Source organism: Heterodontus francisci, chromosome 14 (genome assembly GCF_036365525.1).
Source record: "Heterodontus francisci isolate sHetFra1 chromosome 14, sHetFra1.hap1, whole genome shotgun sequence".
NCBI lineage: Eukaryota > Metazoa > Chordata > Chondrichthyes > Heterodontiformes > Heterodontidae > Heterodontus > Heterodontus francisci.
In genome coordinates, this window is record NC_090384.1 from 28,298,803 (window position 1) to 28,322,479 (window position 23,677).

Consider the following 23,677-nt stretch of genomic DNA (forward strand, 5'->3'; position numbering starts at 1 on the left):
CAGAGAAACCTAGTGGGTGTGCTTATGAATTCTAGCTAGTTTTGTTATTAACTGTATAACTCGGGAGTTGTAGGTTTTTGTCTAACTAAGTGTATAAGCCTTATTCTTACATTGTACAACGTGAATAAAGTAAATTGATAGTTAAAGAAAGGACTGAGTTCCCCCTCTTTGTACTAAGCCAAGTAACTGTAGCTGTGGACAAGGGGGAGTTGACTCCGCGCCACGGTTAACAGGCTAAAGCAGAGGCATAGGACGACAAAGATGCCAGCTCGCCGGAGGGCAAGGTCATATACTACCTCTGCTGCAGAGGACAAGCATGCTGACTTTGAAGGCCCAGTTTACCAAAGAAGCCTGATGGGCATACACTGGGAAATGCTAGATGCACTGGCTAACCTATGAAATGGGTATGGTAGCATAGTGGTCCTGTCTAGTGATTCACAGTCCTTGAGTAATGGTCAAGAGACATAACTTCAAATCCCACCATGGTAGCTGAGGAATTTAAATTCAATTAAATAAATAAATCTGGAATTTAAAAAAATCTATAATTACCAGATTATTATTAAAACCCATCTAATTCACTAATGCCCTTTAGGTAAGGAAATCAGCAGCCATCCTTACCTGGTCTAGCCTTTATGTGTTTGCAGACCTAAAGCGATGTGGGTGACCCCTTGCTGTCCTCTGAAATGGCCTAGTAAGCTGCTCAGTTATATTCAAGGTGGGTCATCGTCAACTTCTCAAGAGCAGTTAGAGATGGCCAATAAATGCTGGTCTTGCCACGATTGCTCATACCTCATGTATGATTTTTTTTAAAAAGCCTTCCAGTGAGCATATGCACAAAGGCTCAGAGCACGGAGGAGTACAACTCTAGTATGATGGGGCTTCACACAGAGCATGGAAATCATGCTGTCCAAAATGGAAGGAATAGTGCCCACCCTGATAAAGCCTCTGCTGACAGCTCTGACAGTTTCCCTGGTAGAACACATTGCTGCCATGGAATTTCGGGTGTCTGCCATCTTGGCTGTGGGGCGAGCATTGACGGGGGTGTCCACAACATTGCATCACTCCTTCATTCTGTTCCGGAACAGAAGCATTGGAGTGCTGAGGCAGTGTTGCAGGACAGTGGCTTTCTGTTCCATGGGAGACCCACCTACAGCCTTCTCTCAGGATGACAGCATACCCACCTCTTGCCACCCACTCAGCCAGTGTTCTTAGTAGTGCCAGACAGCTTGGCCCATGCCAAGATGCTGCAGTCTGCAGTCATGTCCTCAAGGCCCAATGCTTCTAAAGGTTGCCCACTAAGGCTCAGAAGACTTCCATCTCGCTGGCTGGAGCCATTGGCAAAACACTTTGTTGGGTCACCACGGTAGGTAAACAAGCACAGAAGACAGACACGAGAGGTTTATACAGTGCAACTCATAATTATTACTGTTACATATTAGATACAGATGGAATTGAATTGGATTAAAAAGAATGTCAGATTTGGTGTTGGTGTTATTGTTTATAGTGAAGTGAGGGCAAGCCCCACAATGTTAGACTGAAAGAAAGCAATTGGATGATGGTGATAAAGTTTGAGAGACTGTGGGGATGGGAGGGATCATTCATGTAAAGTGTTCTTGGATGAGCTTTTCTCTAAGTCTCTGACAGCTAGAAGCACTGAAGACCAATGGCTCTTCTTCCTCATTATGTTGCTCCTGCTTCTCCTCCTGCTCTTACTCCTCCAAAGGCCATTCAGCCCTTAAATAAAAGCAAAATACTGCGGATGCTGGAAATCTGAAATAAAAACAAGAAATGCTGGAACCACTCAGCAGGTCTGGCAGCATCTGTGGAAAGAGAAGCAGAGTTAACGTTTCGGGTCAGTGACCCTTCATCGGGCCATTCAGCCCTTTGGGCCTGTTCACTGATAGCCCTTGTGATCATTGCTGATCTGTATCTGAACTCCATTTACTCACCTTTAAGTCACATCCCTTGATTCGCTTACCTAACAAATATTTATCAATCTCAGTCTTAAAATTTCCAATGGACCCAGATTCCACAGCCTTCTGGGGGAGAGAGTTTCAGGTTTCCACCAGCCTTTGAGTGAAAATTGCTTCCTGACATCAGCCCTGAATGGCCAAACTCCAATGTATTAAGATTATAGCCCTTGTTCTGGAACTCCCCGCCAGAGGAAATACTTTCGCTGTACTTACCCTATCAAATCCTCTAATCACTCTAAAAATCCTCAGTTAGATCACCCTTTAACCTGCTAAACCCAAGGGAATAAAAGCCAAGTTTATGCAACATGCTTTGTGGCATCATTCTAGTGAATCTGTGCAATACCCTTTTCAAGGCTAGTATGTACTTTCTGAGGTTTGGTAACCAAAACTGAACACAGTACTCCAGATAGGATCTGATGGGCTCTATACAATGGAAGCATAACCTCGTCCCCTTTATGTTCCAACCTTATTGAGATAAAGGCCAATGTTCTAATAGTCTTTTTGATTAACATTTGTACCTATGCACTAACCTTTAGTGATGTGTGTACTTAGACACCCAAATCTGTTTGCTCTTCAACAGCTCCTAGTCTCTCACTATTAAGAAAATGTCTCTGGAAGTCCCTATAGATAACATCCATTGACACTCCTTTATCCTCTATGTTAGCGACCTGCTCAGAAAAATTCAGCTAGCTTAGTCAGCCATGAGGTACCTGTCACAAATGCTTTTTGACTCTTTGATCAATTGAAACTTGTCCAAGTGCTCAGTCACTGAATCTGATGGTAGATTGCAGTAATTTGCCCACAACTGATGCTAAAATATGTCATCTGAACAATTGCCACTTGTGCGAGGTAAGGGAAAACTAGAGAGCTGTCAGAATCCCTGGAACTGTATCCTGCCAGTCAGTCGCTGCTTCAGCAGAGGGAAGGGGATAGAGGTGGAAGAGGGGATCTGGAATAGAAAGGGGTATCTCTCCTGTTCAGATCAAATAGAGATGTTTGTAATATAGTTGCTCCATAAATAATAATCTGTTTTATAACTTTGATCCATTAAAATACATTTACTTTACTGTATATTAAAATTCAAAAGTCCCCCCCCCCCCCCCCCCCCCCCCCCGGAGTGCGTGGCATTTATCTTTGTTTTGAGATTAGCGCTTTTTGCCCTCAGTTTCACAGGTCACCGAGATGCCGTCAAACCAGGAAGTTGTGACAATAGTTGTTTTAAAAAACGAGCTGAGAACGCGATCTTCTGCTCTTCGGTATATTCAACCTTTCCGCTTCCTGTTATAGCTGCTCCATGATTAAAAAAAAGAGCAAGTGGAGATTATTCATAACAAATCTTCTGGCGGGCCCGCAGAAAGCAGCCTGGTTTGACATAGAAGATACCGGGTACATTGTTGCCGCCGAGTCCTTGCACCTGATACATTGTTGCGGCGTTTATTGTGGAGCCGAGACATTGTTGCAGCCCGAATGGCGAGTGACAGCAGCCTGAACTGCACGGACGAGCCTGCTCCAGACGGCTCCTGCGATGTGTGTGAGCCGGACGAGGCACAGCCTGCCCTCAAGGTCTGCGATCTCTGCTCGCTCTCCTTCTGTGAGTTCCACGCCAGAGAGCACGACGCGAAACCCAGCCGACAGCAGCACCGGCTCCGGGACTTCCAGGCGCCGAGCCAAACCCCAGCACCAGAGCAGCAGCAGGAGGAGACAGCCGGTCACCAGGAACCAGCCGAAGGAGATGGCAAGCAAGGCGAGAGGAAGAAATGTGTGGATCACAACCAGGAGATCACACTTTACTGCAAAGACGATGAGAAGATCATCTGCGTGCTGTGCGCCGTGGGCCCCCATAGTCAGCACCAGCTCATTACATTAGACGAAGCCTATCTCGCCTTGAGAGTAAGTTTCATGCAAGTCCACAGGGGCGCGACTAAAGTGAAAGAGAAATGTTACCCGTTGCCTTTCCGGAGGCCTATAGGTAGGATGTTAGAAAACATTCGAGCTACTGCACAGTGCACTGAGATGCATACCCAGTTCAAATCATACACCCTCTTCTTCAAACCAGTATGGGGATCCTCACTGCATCTCTGTTAACCCCCACCCCGACTGAATCCTTTAAAAACCGAAATCAAAGCAGCTCTACAGCATTCCCTCATTCACATCCAACCCCACCCCAAGTTATCCAGCAACAACCTCTATTTCTATAGCGCCTATGATGCAATAAAACGTCCCCAAGTCACTTCACACAGCGTATTATACGAGACGAGCCACAGAAGGAGATCTTCGGGCGGATGACTGACGGCTTGGTCAAAGAGAGTGTATTAAAGGAAGAAAGTGAGGCAGAGAGGTTTCAGCAGGGAATTGCAGAGCTTAGGGCCGAGCCAGTTGAAGGCACAGCCACCAATGGTGGGGCAAATCGGGGATGTTCAAGAAGCCAGAATTAGAGGAGTGCAGATATCTCAGAGGGCTGGAGGAGATTACAGAGATAGGGAGGAGTGAGGCCATGAAATTGAGGCATTGGTTAACTGGGAGGCAATGTAGGTCAGCGAGCACAGGGGTGATTGGTGAATGGAACTTGGAGTGAGTAAGAACATCAGGAGCAGAGTTTTGGGTGATGTCAAATTTGATGAAGATGGAGTCTCCCATCATTTTGACAGATGAGTGTTCAGCAAGGAGATTGGTTGTTCACTGTCAAGGTTGGTGTTGTCTCATATGTGATGTTAAACCAAATCTTGATTTGCAGATCCAATTGCAATATTACATGTGAAGTCACTGCTGGAGGGATAGGTAAAGGCACTGGCTTTGCAGCATGCTCACATGTCCTATAAGGACCTGACTCTGTTCTCCTCAAATGTTGAGATTGCTTGATGACAGAGACTTCTCCATTTGGATCTGACCATGTTTTTTCCCCCATGTAGTGGGGTCCAACTTACAAGCTTTGAGATAAAAGCAAAATACTGCGGATGCTGGAAATCTGAAACAAAAACAAGAAATGCTGGAATCACTCAGCAGGTCTGGCAGCATCTGTGGAAAGAGAAGCAGAGTTAACGTTTCGGGTCAGTGACCCTTCTTCGGAACTGACAAATATTAGAAAAGTCACAGATTATAAACAAGTGAGGTGGGGGTGGGGCAAGAGATAACAAAGGAGAAGGTGCAGATTGGACCAGGCCACATAGCTGACCAAAAGGTCACGGAGCAAAGGCAAACAATATGTTAATGGTGTGTTGAAAGACAAAGCATTAGTACAGATTAGGTGTAAATACACTGAATATTGAACAGCAGCAAGTGCAAACCTGAAGAAAAACAACCTGAAAAAAACAGTGGGTAAGCAAACTGAACAAACTAAGATGAAATGAAATAAATGCAGAAAAATTCCTTTTTACATTTTTTACAATCTTTTTTTGCATTTATTTCATTTCATCTTAGTTTGTTCAGTTTGCTTACCCACTGTTTTTTTCAGGTTGTTTTTCTTCAGGTTTGCACTTGCTGCTGTTCAATATTCAGTGTATTCAACCTAATCTGTACTAATGCTTTGTCTTTCAACACACCATTAACATATTGTTTGCCTTTGCTCCGTGACCTTTTGGTCAGCTATGTGGCCTGGTCCAATCTGCACCTTCTCCTTTGTTATCTCTTGCCCCACCCCCACCTCACTTGTTTATAATCTGTGACTTTTCTAATATTTGTCAGTTCCGAAGAAGGGTCACTGACCCGAAACGTTAACTCTGCTTCTCTTTCCACAGATGCTGCCAGACCTGCTGAGTGACTCCAGCATTTCTTGTTTTTGTTACAAGCTTTGAGATTGGCTTTCAGAATGTTTTTGTATCTAAGATTGGGACATCCTATGGTGTGCGTTCCTGTGCTCAGCTGGCTGTAGAATATCGCCTTTAGTATGCAGGAATTCTCTATGCAAACCATATGGCCAACCCAGCAAAGCCGAGCTCTGATGAGCATGCTTTTGATACCAGACACCTGGCAAGAACTTTGGTGTTAGGGATTTTGTTCTGCCATTTGATGTTGCAAATATACCTTAAGCAGCGAAGGTGGAATGCATCTTGTTGCTTTATGTGACACCAGTAGGTTGTCCCTGCCTCACAATCACAGAGACATGATGTGAGAACCACTGCCTGGTAGACGTTTATCTTTCTTTTGAGATAGCCTCCATGCTCCAAAGCCTGTGGATAAGCTTGCCAAATGCTGAACTTGCTTTTGCCAGGCATTGGGTAATTTCATCATCTAACATGATGTTGTTGGAGAGAGCACTCCCAAGATAGCAGAACTTCTGAATTGAGTTGAAGGATATATTGCTGATTAGGACTGTGGGGTCTTGGAGTTTGTGGCCACGGACAGGTTGGTATAACCAACTTCAGACTTATTATAAGGCCAAAGCATTCTGAGGCTTGGGTAAAGCAGTCAACAAGCAGCTGGATGTCCTCCAGAGTGTGTGTCATGAGAGCACAGTCATCAGAAAACAAGAGTTCACTTAGTAGCTGCTCTTTGATCTTTGTGTGAGCCTTGAGCCTATGCAGATTGAAGAGGTTGCCATCTGTCCAGAACTAAATGTATACTCCTATGTCAACATCCTTGACTGCATACAAGAGAATGGCCGAAAAGTAGAAGGCAAACAGAACTGGAGCCGTTACACAGCCTTGTTTGGTGCCATTAGTGATAAGAAAGGTATCTGATAAGGCACCATTCTGCACCACACTGGCCATCATGCCGTCTTGAAATGAGCAGGTGACCTTGTCATCTTTTCAGGGCAGCCATATTTGTACAGCACCTTCCCCAGTTTACTGTGTCAAAGGTCTTGGTCAGGTCAACAAACACCACGTAAAGGTCCTTATTCCGTTTACAAGACTTTTCCTGAATTTGAAGCGCCACAAAGATCATGTCGACCGTTTCTCATCCTGCACGAAAGCCACACTGTGATTCTGGGTATACCCAGTCTGTAAGATGAGTGACAATCCTGTTGAGAATAACCTTTGCGAGAATTTTTCCCACTATGGAGAGAAATGAAGTACCGTGTTGATTGTTACAGGTGGACTTGCTTCCCTTCCGTATGTACAGGTGAGTTATGGAAGCATCCTTGTAATCTTGGGGCACAATGCCTTGGTTCCTGAATAAACAGATGAGGCTAGTGAGTTTCCTAACCATGTGAGCTCCTCCATACTTGAATATTTCAAGTGGAATGTCATCAGCTCCTGGAGACTTACCCACAGTCAGTTACTTTATGGCCTTCGTCACTTCGCCTTGCGGTCAATCAAGAGCAAGCTGTGGAAGTGATTCAGTGGTGTCATCACGCACCATGGCTACTTGGTTCAGGAAATTGTTAAAATGCTCTAACCAACGAAGGAGAATCTCACGCCTGTTCGTTAGGAGTTGATCGCTATCTGCTGAGAACGTGGGTATTGTACCATTGGTTGTGGGGCCATAGACAGATTGGAGACTTTCATGGAGGGCCTTCAGGTCATGTTTTATTGGTGGCTTGCTGAAGTTTTACAGCCTTGTTTTCCCTCCACCAGTTCTTCATCTCTCTAAGTTTGACCTGCCGTGAGTCTTTTACTTGATGGTATCCGGCTTTTCTTGCGGGTGATTTTTTTGTTAGACATGTAGGATCGTGAGCGTTGTGCACATCATCTAGCTTGGCTATATCTTGGTCGTTCTTGTTGAACCAATCTTGGTGCTTCTGTTTGACGGATCCAAGGACCTCAGATGCCAGGCTATGAGTGACATTCCTTAACTTCTTCCAGGCAACTTCAATGACTGTGTTATCTTCTGGGATACTAGCATGCTCAATGGCTAATTTTTGTTCCAGTTCCTGTCACTTGGCCAAGTCTTTTATGATACTTACATCCAGCTTCCTTTGTGGTTTGACTTTCTGTCATAGCGCTTTAGGTGTCATCTTTAAGGACATGATGCTCATGACAGGTCGCTGGACTGACCAGCATTTGGCACCTCTAAGGCAGTGAGTGGAGCGCATGTCCTTGAGGTTTGTCATACAATTATGTAGTCCAACAGGTGCCAATCTTTATAACTGGGCTGCATCCATGTTTTTAATTTATCAGCTTGTTGAAAGATTGTGTTTGTGATGGTGAGAACAAACTCCCTGCATTTAGAGAGAAGAAGCTGACTATTGGAGTTTACTCCACCAGTGCCATGGTCTCCCAGTACTCGCCACCATGTATTACAGTCTGCACCAACACGGGCTTTGAAATCACCAAGGATAATGAGTTTGGCCTGGTGTGGTCCTCCTCTGATGACCCTGCTGAGATAGTCATAGAATGCTTCTTTGACCTTGTCTGTGTGTGTCATTGTTGGTGCATTGGTGCATACTGGTTTCTAGCAAGACTTATTCAAAGTACCATGAATCGGTTGTTGATAACCTTGGGAAGTGAGTGCAGCTTGCATTCCAGTTCACATCAAATGGCAAAGCCCACACCTGATTGTCGAGGCTGGTCCTTGGACTTGCTAATCCAGTGGAATGTGTAGCTTGCACCAACTTCCTCAAGATGAAATTCCTCTGCAAACCTTGTTTCACTTGGAATGGCTACATCAATATTGTACCAGCCCAGCATTCTAGCTATGAGGGCTGTTCTACACTCTCGTCTTGTATTATTGTTTAAAAGTGTTCTGAAATTCCACGAGCCGAGGGTCATCCAATAGTTAGTTGTCCTTTGAATTTGAGTTTTTTGATTGGTGTCCATTTGGGCCATAGCTGGAGGTTTAAAATCAGTGCTTTCCTTCTAGATAGGCGCCCCACCTGCCAGGAGCTGTCTGGTTTTCAGGTACCAGACACTTGCCTTCACATCTCTGCCCACAGTACTAAACAGGAATCTGCACTTGAAGCTGGCCAGTAGGAGTTTGATTAGGAGAGGCTATTTCAGACGCTGACCGTCTGTGTTTGTGGGACTTTTTTGTGGATGAAGAGCATCTCAACTCTCTTCATCGCAATCCTTCCTAACCTTTCGACCCCAGGTTTACATACATTAGAATATGGGAGGCCAGCCAGGAGTGTATTGGAATAATCAAGTCTAGAGGTTAACAAAGGCATGGGAGATCATCCAGCATGATATAGAATTAGGTGTTTTGGCGAATGTTGAATTGGACCCTGAAATATAACAACAACTTGCATTTATATAGTGCCTTTAAGGTTATCGAGTGCCCAACACATTTCACAGAAGTATTATAAGGAACATTGAGATATTAGGACAGATGACCAAAACAGGCAGTTTTTAAGGAGCGTCATAAAGGAGGAGAGAGAGGAAGAGAGATGGAGGGGTTTAAATTCCAAAACTTGGGGCCCAGCCAGCTGAAGGCTGCCAGTGGTGGAGTGGTTTGGAGATGTACAAGTGACCTTAATTGGAGGAGTGCAGATATCTTGGAGGGTTGTGGAGCTGCAGGAGGTTATAGAGATGGCGAGTGGTGAATCCATCGAACGATTTGAAAAAAGGGGTGAGAATTTTAAAATTGAGGCATTGCTGGACCGGGAGCCATATTAGGTCAGTGAACACAGCGGTGATTGGTGAACAGGACTTGCTGTGATTTAGGATACGCACAGCAGAGTTTTGGATGTACTCAGGTTTACTGAGGGTGCAAGATGTGAAGCCAGTCAGGAGAACACTGGAATAGTTGAGCCCAGAGGTAGCAAAGGCATGGCTGGAGCTTTCAGCAGACAGGGGTGGAGAAGGGTGATGTCACTGAGCATCTTAACAGATCATGTGAACAAATGACAGCATTCTACAGCCTGTGTCTGAGCTACTGCAGCCTGTATATTTGTATCTTTGTATATCTTTGTATATAGCCCACTGCAGCCTGTGGTTCCTGTGTATGACCCACTACTGACTTTCTGTAACCCACTTTAAAACTCATGCAGCCTATGTGTTAAATACACCTTACACATTAGGGCTGGACTTTACAGGCTCCCCCAAGGTGGTATCAGAGGCTGGGGGACATGGAGTATCACGACAGGTGGCAGGGGCGGGGGGAGGCGGTTGGTGGGCGGCGTGATGGAGGGCCCGTTGCCTCCCTGTCGCCCACCAATTTTCTCAGGGGCGGGATAGGCCGATGACGGCCTTCCCAGCCAGAATCCCCTAAGTGGCCTGTTAAGGGCCAATTTGGGGCCTCTTCCCGCTGCTGCTGGGATCTTGCTAGCAGCAGGCGAGGCCTCCGCCGTGTGGGGAGGATGCCTTGTAAAATGAGGTGCCCTCCCTCTAGGCTTTGGGGAGGTCCCTCTGTGGGCAATTTGTGGCCTATGGAGGACCCCCACCAGGAACCAATTCACTCCCCAGGACACCGCCCCCCCCCCCCTCCCCCCCAGACTGCAAGACCACCCCCCCCCCCAAGCCCCTCTCTCTCCAGGGCCTTCTGGACTGGCCCCGACGACCCCACCTCACCTACCTCTTGTCCGGGGTTCCACCGCTGGGTCTGAGTCTGAAGCCTCTGCAGTGCCGGTAGTGGCAATCGCTCCTGGTGGCACTGCCAATAAAGGCCTGCTACGGGACCCAACTACATGTGTCAGGTTCGGGTCAGGCCGTGTTGCACTTCCGGGTCTGGCATTCAGGCTCTGGTCAGGACGGGTCGGACACACTCTATCACAGGTAAGGGGCTCCAATGTTAATTTAATTTTTGGACGAGAAAGGTGGTTTTGTTACAGTTATTTTAAGCTTGTGCAGATCAGTAACAAAGTGAAAAATGGAAGGTAAGTTAACTGTTGGTCGGGTTGGGTCGGGCGTGGAAAAAAGTGGAAGTACTTGGGCCGGGTCGGGCTTGAGTCGGATGTGGTTCTGTCGGGCTCGGGTCGGGGTTTTATTTGCAGACCAAGCAGGCCTTTAGCTGCCGATACTGCTGAGCCGCTAGTCCTCTGATTGGCTGGCAGTGCATGGAGGCGGGATCCCCGTCTTTAAAATTACATTTAAAAACACCGGAGGATCACTCTGGAGGACTGCGAAACCCCGCATCGGGAGCCCCACCTCTGACACAAAATCCAGCCCCCAGTATGTAATTTTGTACTTAAATTCCCTGCGCCTACATGTTATCCTGTGCATACTGCATTTCAGCCTATTTGTAATTTTGTATAAAGCAAACTAAAGGCAAAGTAGTGCCACATATGGAACAGATTTACAGCTTGTAATTCAACCTGTACACAATACATTCAGCCTGACTCAATTACCACTCTGTGACAGTGTTGGAGATCCAAAGTATTGGGCCACCCGGGCCTCAATTTAATTAAGATGAACAGAACAGCTGATTTTGTGGTATTAGTGACTCTTCTGGCAATGCTGACTAACAAAAACATAGCACTGCTTAAAAAGAAAGCGGTTTTGAGCTATGCTGGAATGGCAAAACAATGTTTGAAATAAAAGAACGTGGAATTTCAAACCCTTACTATCGATTCAGGCTCCATCTGATCCATCTCCTGGCCTGTTTCACAGAATGCCAGTGGAAAGTTCAAAACAGAACTTTTTTTTGCACCTCGAGGAGGCCTCGTCCCTGTTACTAAAATAAACCCCTTTCTGGGGCTGATCTAAGAGTCCTATTTTCCCACATAGTACTTTGAAAGAGTGCTATAGTAAACACTAGGGCCTGGATTTTGTGGAGGAGGCGGGGCTCCTGGCACCGGGCCAACACGGCGGGGGGATCCCCGCCTCGGTCTTCTGGCCCTTTAAGACGGGGATCCCACCTCCAAGAGCTGCTGGCCAATCACAGGGTTGGCAACTCAGCAGTATCGGCAGTGTCACTGGGAACAGTGGCCACTGCTGGTACTGCAGAGGACTTGGACGCAGGCCCAGTGCTGGAACCCTGGACCTCAGGTAAGTGAGGCGGGGTCATCGGGGCCAGGTCAGAAAGCCCAGCAAGGGGATTGGGGGGTGGTCCTGCACTCCAGGGGAAGGGGGACCCCAGTGGGGTAAAGTGGTTCCCAGCGGGGATCCTCCATAGGCCACAGATTGCCCATGAAGGAGGAACTGCCCCTCCCGCCCTCCAAGCCCGCAGGGAGGGCATCTCGTTTTATAAGGCGTCCTCCCAGCATGGCGGAGGCCCCTATCGCCACTGATAAGATCCCAGCGGCAGGGAAAACAGGGCCTTAATTGGCTGTTAGAAGGCCATTTAAGGTCTTCAATTGGCCCTTGGGTGGGAAGACCATTGTCGGCTTATCCTGTCTCCGGGAAAATCACTTGGCAACGGGTCCTCCGCCCCCCCCCGGCCACCTGTCGCGATTCTATGGGTGCCCCCACCTCTGACCCTGCCTCAGGGGTCACATAAAATCTAGTCGTAGGAAGTGAGGTACTGAAAGAAATAGGGAATAAGGCAAATAAAGAATCATTTAGGAATAGGTCCTCTGCCAAATTCCTCTCCAAACACAGTGGGTGATCGGATATTACGGAATTGTATGTGTTGTGTGGCGTGGGGTGTAGCTGTGAAGGGAGGGTTAGGGATATCCCTGTATTCCTCTTGAAGGTACCTCTAGGTCTCGCACCATATCTGATGCACACAGCTGTGTAATTTCTGCCTTTGCCATTTCCTTGTTACACTTTGCCAATAAGCTCCGCCAAGGGCTCAGTAAGTTTATCTAGTCAGTAGCTCAGCCATTCAGAGATGACAGGTCCCAGATTTGATCCTAGGCCTGTGCTGAGTATCTTATTTCAGCTGGAGTAGTGACAGGCATCAGTGTTTTGTATAGGCACCTTTGGATCAGGAAGGGAAAATTGTCCTGGAGTCCTGTTCAGTGCCCTCTGTTGGAAGTGCATATATGTGGATATTGAATGAGGACAGGATCAGGCTCAGGTGTGAGATCCACTGTGTTCACCGTAAAGAATCACGTATCAAATAATATTTAATAATACCTTTTAAGAAGTACAGTGAGGCCAATGTGAGCTGCTCAGATTGATGTCAATCCCAGTTCTGTCGAAATACTTCCAGTATCCTGATACCTTTGGATTTGATGCCAGTGCCAGTTTCACTTGTGTTTGGGGATTTTCTCCTCAATTACATCAACAATTTGTATTAATATAGCGCCTTTAACAAAGTAAAATATCCCAAGGCACTTCACAGGAGCGTTATCAGAAAAAATTTGGCCCTGAGCTACCTAAGGAGATTAGTTTAGAGATACAGCACTGAAACAGGCCCTTCGGCCCACCGAGTCTGTGCCAACCATCAACCACCCATTTATACTAATCCTACATTCCTACCACATCCCCACCTGTCCCTATATTTCCCTACCACCTACCTATACTAGGGGCAATTTATAATGGCCAATTTACCTAGCAACCTGCAAGTCTTTTGGCTGTGGGAGGAAACCGGAGCACCCGGAGAAAACCCACACAGACACAGGGAGAGCTTGCAAACTCCACACAGGCAGTACCCAGAATTGAACCCAGGTCGCTGGAGCTGTGAGGCTGCGGTGCTAACCACTGCGCCACTGTGATATTGGAACATATTAGGAAAACTTGACAACAGAGGTAGATTTTAAGGAATGTCTTAAGGGGGAGGAAGAGGTAGGGAGATGGAGAGGTTTAGGGAGGGATTTTCAGAGCTTAGGGCCAAGGCAGCTGAAGGCATGGCTGCAAATGCTAGAGCGAAGAAAATTGAGGGTGTGCAAGAGGCCAGATTTGGAGGAGCACAGAGCTCTCGGAGGGTTGTAGGACTGCCGGAGGTTACAGAGATAGGGAGGGTGAAGCTGTGGAGGGATTTGGAAACAGTGATGAGAATTTTCAGATCGCGGTGTTGCCAGACCAGGAGCCAATGTTGGTCAGTGAGCACAGGAGTGATGTCCTCAACCCCTTCCCCACTCGAGAGGGAGGCAACGGTATAGAATCCAGTGCTGGTTTCACTCCTCTGCTGTTAATCGCCTGGGAGATACCAGACTGTCTGATTGAACAGCTCCCACGAGCTTCTACGGGAGGCACCAGCTGAAAGGTTATCATCTCTGTTCTCTGTGATTTTATTTATATTCCTTTACAGTTTTGGCAGGGTTTTGTACTCGGGGTGGGGCAGGGTGAAAGGAGATATGTGTCCATGCTGAGGAAGTAATGCTTTCCTGCTTTTACCACCCAAATGTAAATGATAAAATGTAAATTAGATGCAGGGTGAAGCCCTCATGGTTGAGTGGCCCACTACACTATGTGCTGTGTACTTTACCCGAATAAAAGGCACTTGGATGAGGTATACATGGTGACCAGAGCCTTAGTAACTCCAGTAAGGGGTCAACATTATGAGAGGAGAAAATTGGAGGTGGGGGAGGGAAGTTTAAAACACATGATATAGGGACTTGGAGAAAACACTGGACAATATTCCCTGCAGCAGCAGATGGGGGAGGAGCTCTGACTAACTGGAGAGTGACAACTGCTGCATGGGCCTCGGGCACATCAATATAACTCTGTATCCTTGGTTAGGCACTCATGGGAGGGTGATGTCAGCTAATTACTGATGAAAAGCATAATGAAAGGAGACAATTAAATTGGACCAGTTTTGAGTGCCTGAGGGGTTTGGAAAAGAGTCCCCCCCCCCCTTATAGGCCTGAGTTTTTCTGTGTTTTTTGCCTCTTTCAGGCAGTTACATGGCTGCGAGGATGAGGGGCGGAGGCAGGGAGAGTAGGAAATGTTGAGTTATGGTGCTCCATAAGTGTGGGGCAGGCTTGATGGACGAGCTGGCCATTTTCATATGTTTGAATGTCAGGTGGGATGTTCTCCATGACTGTCCACCAACCTTTTAAACTTCTCTAACACAGTCGGGGACAAGCACCTTGTGGAGAGCTGAGGTTTAGGATGTTAGAGTGGCCACATAGTATTCAGGGTCACCACCACCAGCAGTGGCTGCACCAACTCCTTTTCAATCCCTGCTGGTGATCAGCTACTAAATAAATGAAAGCTTAGAATCACCAGCAGAGACTGAAGAAACACACGGACCACGGACCACGGACAGAAAGCTGCAGATGCCGGAGATCTGAAGCAAAAACTGTAAATGCTGGAAACACTCAGCAGGTCAGGCAGCGTCAGCGGAGAGGAAGGTGGGCTGAACTTTCAGGCCGACCTGTCATCAGTTCTGATGAAAAGTCATCAACCAGAAACACACCTTTTTTTTCCCAAAAATATACTTTATTCATAGAAATCTGGAAAAAATACATTACAAAACACTTCCAAAGTGCAAAAGAAATCAGTTTTCTTCAACACAGAATGTAAGTTTCCTGACTACCCTTCCATTCCATTTTACATGCAGTGTACATTTGCCTTATACAGCAGAACCATATTTGGTGTATACAGCCCAAGGTGTTTCCCATGGGTCCAGTCCCTCAGTTCACTATGGTGGGAGGACCTTACACAGTGGTCTTTCCCCATTGAGCCTTTGCCGCAGCTACCCGAAGCTTTACTGTGTCCCTCAGTACGTAGTCCTGGACCTTGGAATGTGCCAGTCTGCAACACTCGGTCATGGACAACTCTTTGCACTGGAAGACCAGCAACTTTCAGGCAAACCAAAGAGCGTCTTTCACTGAGTTGATGTTCCTTCAGCAGAAGTTGATATTTATCTCAGTATACGTCCCTGGGAGCAGACCATAGAGCACAGAGTCCTGTGTTACAGAGCTGCTTGGGATGAACATCGACAAAAACCACTGCATCTCTTTCCACACCTGCTTTGCAAAGACACATTCCAGAAGGAGGTGGGAACAGTCCCTTCCTCACCACAGCCACCTCGAGGGCAGCGTGCGGAGGCAGTCAGATTCCGGGTGTGCAGTAAGGGTCTGACAGGGAGGACCCTTCTCACCACCAGCCAAGCTATGTCTTGGTGCTTGTTTGAAAGTTCTGGTAATGAGGCTTTCTACCAAATGACTTTGGCGGTCTGCTCAGGGAACCATCCAACAAAATCCACCATCTCCTTTTCCCGTAGGGCCTTGAGGACATTCCGTGCAGACCACTGCCTGATGGATTGGTGGTCAAAGGTGTTTTTCTGCTCAAACTTTCCCAGGAAGGATAGGTGGTATCGCACAGTCCAACTGGTTGGAGCGTTCCGCGGCAATATGGCCAGACCCATCCTTCGCAACGCCGGGGACAGATAGAACCTCAGCACGTAGTGACACTTGGTGTTTGTTTGGGGTTCTACGCACAGCTTGACGCAGCCACACACAAAGGTGGCCATCAGGATGAGGGCGACATTGGGTATGTTTTTCTTTCCCCTTTATCCAGAGGTTTGAACATTGTGTCCCTCTGGACATGGTCCATTTAGGATCTCCAGATAAAACGGAAAATGGCTCGGGTGACCGCCACGGGGTAGGAGTGGAGTATGGGCCAGACCTGCGCCACATACAGTAATGACATGATTGCCTTGTACACGATGACCAGATTCTTAACCTCAATGGAGAGAGATCGCTGCTCCCACATGCTCAATTTATGGTGTACCCTGGGTACTCACTCCTTCCAGGTTTTGGCGCATGCCCCGGCCCTTCCAAACCATATCCCCAGCACCTTCAGGTAGTCTGACCTGACTATGAAGGGGACAAAGGATTGGTCAGCCCAGTTCCCAAAGAACATGGCCTCGCTCTTGCCACGATTTACTTTGGCTCCCGAGGTCAGTTCAGATGGTTGCAGATGCTCATCAGCCTGCGAACGGATGGCCGATCCGAGCAGAAGATGGTGACGTCGTCCATTCACAGGAAGGCTTTGATCTGAGTGCCTCCGCTGCCTGGGATTTTCACCCCTCTTCTGCCCGCATCCTTCCTAATGGAATCAGCTAAAGGTTTGATACAGCAAACAAACAAGACAGGGGGACAGAGGACAGCCCTGTCTGACTCCAGATTGGATCAGGAAACTTTCTGATTCCCACTCATTGATTGAGACTGCGCTACTGATGTTTGTGTAGAGCAGTTGGGTCCAATTGCAGATTCCCTCCTCAAACTCCCATTTTAGAGAGCATCATGTAGGTGTGCGATATCCTGTCAAAGGCCTTCTCCTGGTCCAAGCTGATGAGGCAGGTGTCCACCTTCCTTTCCCATACATAGGCGATCGTATCCCTGAGTAGCGCGAGACAATCAGAGATCTTCCTGCCGGGTACAGTGCAGGTCTGGTCAGGGTGAATCACCAATTCCTGAGCAGATTTGACCCGACTGGCGATAACTTTGGACAGAATCTTGTAGTCTACATTATGCAGTGAGATGCGCCACCAATTTCTGATTTCCGCTTTCTCCCCCTTCCACTTGTAGATGAGGGTGATGATGCCTTTCCTCATGGATTCTGAAATGGTACGGGCCAGAAGCATACTCCTGCACACTTCCAGCAGGTCTGGGCCGATCCAGTCTCACAGAGTCGAATACAACTCAGCTGGTAAGTCATCGCTTCCGGGAGTTTTACTCGTCTCGAAGGACCTGACGGCGTTTGTCAGCTCGTCCAGAGTTAGCAGTTTTTTCAGACTCTCCTGCGTTTGGCATCTAAGACCTCCGTGATAGATGACAGAAAAGACTGGGATGCCTTGCTGTCCATGGGCTTCACGTCATACAGCCCAGCATAAAAGGATTTGCTGATCCTTAATAAGTCATACTGCGAATGATGTCACCGAGCTGTCCTCTTCCTTCAGGCTGCTGATCACAGAGCTGTCTCTGAAACGAAACGAGAGCACGTCTCATCTTGCTCAACGGAGCGGACTCTGGACTGGAAGATGATCTTGGAGACCTCCGTGGCAAAGAACGAAGTCTGCTGGCTCTTCACCTCTTGGAGATCCTCCTTGACCTCGACCCCGTTCGATTGTAGCCAGAGCAGATTCTGCATTCTTTTCTGGAGTCGGGACATTTCCCTCTGTCTCTCTCTCACCTTCTGAACACCTTTGAGGATAAAGAACCTCCACTTCCCACCAGTGCACCAGAGACTCAAAGAGGGATTTCATGGTTATCCAAGCTTTCTGATCCCCTTTGAGTTCCTTAATGTTTTCTGGGGTCAGCAGTGTTACATTCAGCTTGCATGTCCCCCTGCCAACCCGCTGGTCATCCTGTAGGTGACAGTCGGCCAGTAAGAGGGAGTAGTCAGAGAAAAACACCAGCTTGGCGTCGGTGGCTCTGACCGTGAACGCATGGGACACAAACAGGAAGTCAATCCTGGCACAGGCAGACCTGTCCGGTCTTGACCAGGTGTATCTACGCTGCGCTTCGTCTGCAGGGTTGCTGAAGACATCGTGCAGCTTGGCATCTTTTACTGTTTCTATGAGGAATCGAGATGTAGTGTCCAGTTTGCTGTTGTCACTGTCGGATCGTCCAGCAGCATCAATGATGCAGTTGAAGTCACCGCCTAGAATGACTGACCTGGAGGTCGCCAGCAGCACTGGGAGCTGCTGGAGGGTGGTCAGCCACTCGCTGTATTGGACCGGGGTGTACACGTCGATTAACCAGAGAGGAGCATTGTTGTACATTACGTCTGCTATGAGGAGGTGACCGTCCACCACCTCTTTAACTTCGAAGATGGTGAAGTTGCCTCCCCGCAGCAAAATACCCAGGCCAGAGAAATGGGAATCATTTCCCCTTGACCAGTTCGATGGCCTGTGGGCCCACCATTGCGTGCAGGTGCTGAGGTGCGGTATCCCACACTCCTGCAGAAACAGTAGGTTGGCTTTGACCTTGGCGAGGTAACTCAAGGTTGAAACACATCGCATAGTGGATTTAATGCTACGTGTGTTAATAGAAGCAATCTTTATACCCATTTAAAACTGGATGTTGCTTACCACACCAGCTGACCTTACTAGTCCCAGTACTTGGGTATTTTCCTGCATGCCCTTAGTGTGCACAAGCTGTTGTACCTGCGTTGGGCTCAGAAAACCCTTCTGATCCCTCACAGGGGATTTGTTCCACTGGGATGGCATCGGGGGTGTGTGGGGGCGGTGTGGGGAGGGTTCTTGTAGGTAGCAAGCAGCAAGGTTTGGACTATCCTCTGGTGGTGGTGTCTTTTCCCTCTGTTCCTCCTCGAGGACGTTTCTGCTTCCAGCTCCCCGGAGCTGGTGTGCACTGGACACTTTGCTGCTCTCGGTCTCCTGGAGCTGGGGTGCGCTGGGTATCTCGCTGGGTTCGGCGCTTTGGGGTTGGGGCATGCTGGGCCCATCACTGCTTCCAGTGCCATGGAGCTGGGGGGCTTTGTCTTCCAGCTCCTTTGCGTTCTGCTGCTTCTTTTGCATGTGCCATCTTTCTGTCCCTTCCTCGTCCGATGGGGAGCTGCGACCATAGTCTGTCTCAGACAGTAGCCTCCTTTTGCCACTGGTTTGGGTGGTGACCTGTTCCTTTTATTAGGGCTTCTTCTTTGTGCTTTTCCTTTTGACCACTTGCCACTCATCCGATTGTCCCACTGCTGCCTCCTCCTCCATGGATTCTGTATGTTGAGTTGTTTCCGGGCACGGGGTAGGTGTTGGGTCGCTGCTGCCTCCACCTTCCTCTCCTCAGAAGGATTTTCCTCGCTGCGGGGAGGGTTGCTAGTCTCTTTTGCAGCACAAAGCACATTCACCGTTCCTTCCTCCAGCCTTTCCTTGGACCTTGCCGCCTGTGCGTAACTGAGGCAGTGCTTGGGGCAGGTCTTGTAGAGGTGGTCTGCCCCACCACACGGGTTGCAGCACTTACTGTGCTTATAGTCCTTTGTGCGATGGCCTTCCTGCTTGCAGTTCTTGCAGACGACTGTGTTGCAGCCATCTGCCACATGACCAGATTTGCCACAGGTCCGACAAAGTCTGGGCTGCCCCGCGAAAAACCAAGAAGTCTCGACTTCCCCCGATAGCAAAGCTGGAGGGAGGGTGACTGATGGCTCCATTAACGTCGACCTTCAAAGTCACCTTGACCTTCCGCTTGCTGGTCCAAATCCCAAAGGATTTCTTGGCCTCGGTGCTGCTGCCGGCCACTTCGATGTACCTGCTGAGGAAGGTGAGCACATCGACGACAGGAACATGGGGGTTGTAGCAGTGGATTGTCACCACTCGGTTGTGTTGCGATGGCAGCTTGAAGAATGGCTCCAATGGATTGACAGTGGCAACTGGTTTCCCTTCTCCTTGAACACCTTCAGAAACTTGATGCATCCCGCCATATTCTTGAACGTCACGTCAAAATATCCACTGCTGAGCAAGTCCTGCAGGCAGAAGATGACCGCAGCTTGGAATCCACGGCCTTCGATCAGGATTTTCTTAATGAAGAAGGCGGGATCAATGGGTGTACCTCCTTTGCTATCTTTCACCGCTACCCGAACACCATTACGCACCCCCTGGCCTGGAGCTCTGGTGCTGGTTGCAGCCATTTTTTGCTTGAAGCTTTGTGGGGTCGGTACTAAAACCCCAACCAACAGGTAAACAACAACCACAGTAGATCTCTAATCCCAAAGGGCAAAATGCCGTAAAAACGGCACTGAAACATCCCCCAAAAAACCCCCAAAAACAGCACCTGCAGGATCAAAGCCCACTGATCATATGTCCACTGATCCTGTACACCAAGTGTACCTCCGTGGCTGTAATATTGTCCTTTATTGGAGGGGGGGAACGATGGCAACATCACAGTAGCCAATTTTCTTTTTATTCGTTCATGGACGTGGACATCGCTGGCTAGGCCAGCATTTATTGCCCATCCCTAATTGCCTTTGAGAAGGTGGTGGTGAGCTGCCTTCTTGAACTGTTGCAGTCCATGTGAGGTAGACACACCCACGGTGCTGTCAGGAAGGGAGTTCCAACATTTCGACCAGGCGAAAGTGAAGGAATGGCGATATAGTTCCAAGTCAGGATGGTGTGAGACTTGGAGGGAAACTTGCAGGTGGTGGTGTTCCCCTGCATTTGCTGCCCTTGTCCTTCTTGTTGGTAGAGGTCACGGGTTTGAAAGGTGCTGTCTAAAGAGCCTTGGTGCATTGCTGCAGTGAATCTTGTAGATGGTACACACTGCTGCCACTGTGCATCGGTGGTGGAGGGAATGACTGTTTGTGGATGGGGTGCCAATTCAGTGGGCTGCTTTGTCCTGGATGGTGTTGAGCTTCTTGAGTGTTGTTGGAGCTGCACCCATCCAGGCAAGTGGAGAGTATTCCATCACACTCCTGACTTGTGCCTTGTAGATGGTGGACAGGCTTTAGGGAGTCAAGAGGTGAGTTAAATGCCACAGGATTCCTAGCCTCTGACCTGCTCTTGTAGCCACTGTATTTATATGGCTACTCCAGTTCAGTTTCTTGTCAATGGTAGCCCCTAGGATGTTGATAGTGTGGGATTCAGCGATGGTAATACCATTGAATGTCAAGGGGAGATGGTTTGGTTCTCTCTTGTTGGAGATGGTCTTTGCCTGGCACTTGTGTGGCCCCAATGTTACTTGCCACTTATCAGCCCAAGCCTGGATGTTGTCTTAGATTTGCTGCATATGGACATTGGCTTCTTCAGTATCTGAGGATTTGTAAATGCTGAACATGGTGCAATCATCAGCTAACATCCCCTCTTCTGACCTTATGATGGAGGGAAGGTCATTGATTAAACAGCTGAAGATGGTTGGGCCTCAGATACTACTCTGAGGAACTGCTGCAGTGATGTCCTGGGACCGAAATGATTGACCTCCAACAACAACAACCATCTTCCTTTGTGCTAGGTATGACTCCAACCAGCGAAGATTTCCCCCCCCGATTCCCGTTTTGCTAGGGCTCCTTGATGCCATACTCGGTCAAATGCTACCTTGATGTCAAGGGCAGTCACTCTCACTTCACCTCTTAAGTTCAGCTCTTTTGTCCATGTTTGAATCAAGGCTGTAAGTGGTCTGGAGCTGAGTGGCCCTGGCGGAACCCAAACTGAGCGTCAGTGATATTGTCAAGCAAGTGCCGCTTGATAGCACTGTTGACGACACTTCCCATCACTTTACTGATGATTGAGAGTAGACTGATGGGGCGGTAATTGGCTGGGTTGGACTTGTCCAGCTTTTTGTGTACAGGACATAGCTGGGCAATTTTCCACATTGCCAGATAGATGCCAGTGTTGTAGCTGTACTGGAACAGCTTGGCTAGGGGCGCGGCAAGTTCTAGAGCACAGGTCTTCAGTACTATTGCCAGAATATTGTCCAGCCCCATAGCCTTTGCAGTATCCTGTGCCTTCAGTTGTTTCTTGATATCATGCTGAGTGAATCAAATTGGCTGAAGACTGGCACCTTGTGATGCTGGGGACTTCAGGAGGAGGCCGAGATGGATCATCCATTCGGCACTTCTGGCTGAAGATTGTTGCAAATGCTTCAGCCTCATCTATTGCACTGATGTGCTGGGCTCCCCCATCGTTGAGGTTGGGGATATTTGTGGAGCCTCCTCCTCCAGTTAGTTGTTAAATTGTCCACCACCATTCACGGCTGGATGTGGCAGGACTGCAGAGCTTAGATCTGATCCGTTGGTTATGGGATCGCTTAGCTCTGTCTATCGCTTGCTGCCTATGCAGTGTGGCATGCAAGTAGTCCTGGGTTGCAGCTTCACCAGGTTGACACCTCATTTTGCAGTATGCCTTGTGCTGCTCCTGGCATGCCCTCCTGCAGTCTTCATTGAACCAGGGTTGGTCTCCCAGCTTGATGGTAATGGTAGAGTGGGGGATATGCCGGGCCATGAGGTTACAGATTGTGGTTGAGTACAGTTCTGCTGCTGCTGATGGCCCACAGTGCCCCATGGATGCCATTGCATTGCTAAATCTGTTCAAAATCTATCCCATTTAGCACGATGGCAGTGCCACACAACACGATGGAGGGTATCCTCAATGTGAAGGCGGGACTTCATCCCCACAAGGACTGTGCGGTGGTCACTCCTACCAATACTGTCATGGACAGATGCATCTGCGACAGGCAGATTGGTGAGGACGAGGTCAAGTATGTTTTTCCCTCTTGTTGGTTTCCTCGCCACCTGCCACTTACCCGGTCTAGCAGCTATATCATTTAGGACCCGACCAGCTCTGTCAATAATGGTGCTACCGAGCCACTCTTGGTGATGGATATTGAAGTCCCCCACCCAGAGTACATTCTGCGCCCTTGCCACCCTCAGTGCTTTCTCCAAGTGGTGTTCAACATAGAGGAGTTCTGATTCGTCAGCTGAGGGAGGGCGATAAGTGATAATCAGCAGGAGGTGTCCTTGCCCATGTTTGATCTGATGCCACGAGACTTCATGGGGTCTGAAGTCGATGTTAAGGACTCCCAGGGCAACTCCCTCCTGACTGTTTACCGCTGTGCTACCACCTCTGCTGGATCTGTCCTGCCGGTGGGACAGGACATGCCCGCGGATGGTGATAGTGGTATGATAAAAGCAAAATATTGCAGGTGCTGGAAACCTGAAATAAAAACAAATACTGGAAATTATCAGCAGGTCTGGCAGCATCTGTGGAGAGAGAAGCAGAGTTAACGTTTCAGGTCAGTGACCTTTCATGGTGATGGCGGTGTCTGGGACATTGTCTGTAAGGTATGTAAGCCAATGCTACTACACATTGCCTTTTAAGATATAGCATGTTTTTATTTATGTTTTTTCTCACAACTTTCTGTGGTGGGGGGGGGGAAAGAGTCTTTGGTGCTGTTCTCAGTTGTACATGGAGATTGTAACAATGCATCTCTCAGTAAGTGCTTGTTAATTTATGCAGGATATTAAAAGCTAAATAATAGCTCCTTTTATACAAGGCAAGTTAAGTCTTGCATATGAGACTGCTTTTCTTGGGTCTGAGCCCATTAGCTGTGGGAGTTACTCTGGACTGCAAAGTACACTCTGCGCTAGACAAGTGACTGAGGACAGTGGAGT

The 23,677-nt window shown here is 48.2% G+C and overlaps 1 protein-coding gene across 6 annotated transcripts in view; it reads left to right on the forward strand.

Annotated features, from left to right (window-relative positions):
* The first annotated feature begins 3,164 nt into the window (after positions 1-3,164).
* Positions 3,165-23,677, forward strand: part of trim44 (tripartite motif containing 44) — a 130,684-nt gene continuing 110,171 nt past the window's right edge. For all 6 annotated transcript variants that reach the window (XM_068045930.1, XM_068045931.1, XM_068045933.1 and 3 more), the window contains exon 1: positions 3,165-3,863. In XM_068045930.1, the coding sequence (XP_067902031.1) occupies positions 3,441-3,863 (423 nt within the window). In that variant the 5' untranslated portion in view covers positions 3,165-3,440. The remainder of the gene's footprint in view (positions 3,864-23,677) is intronic.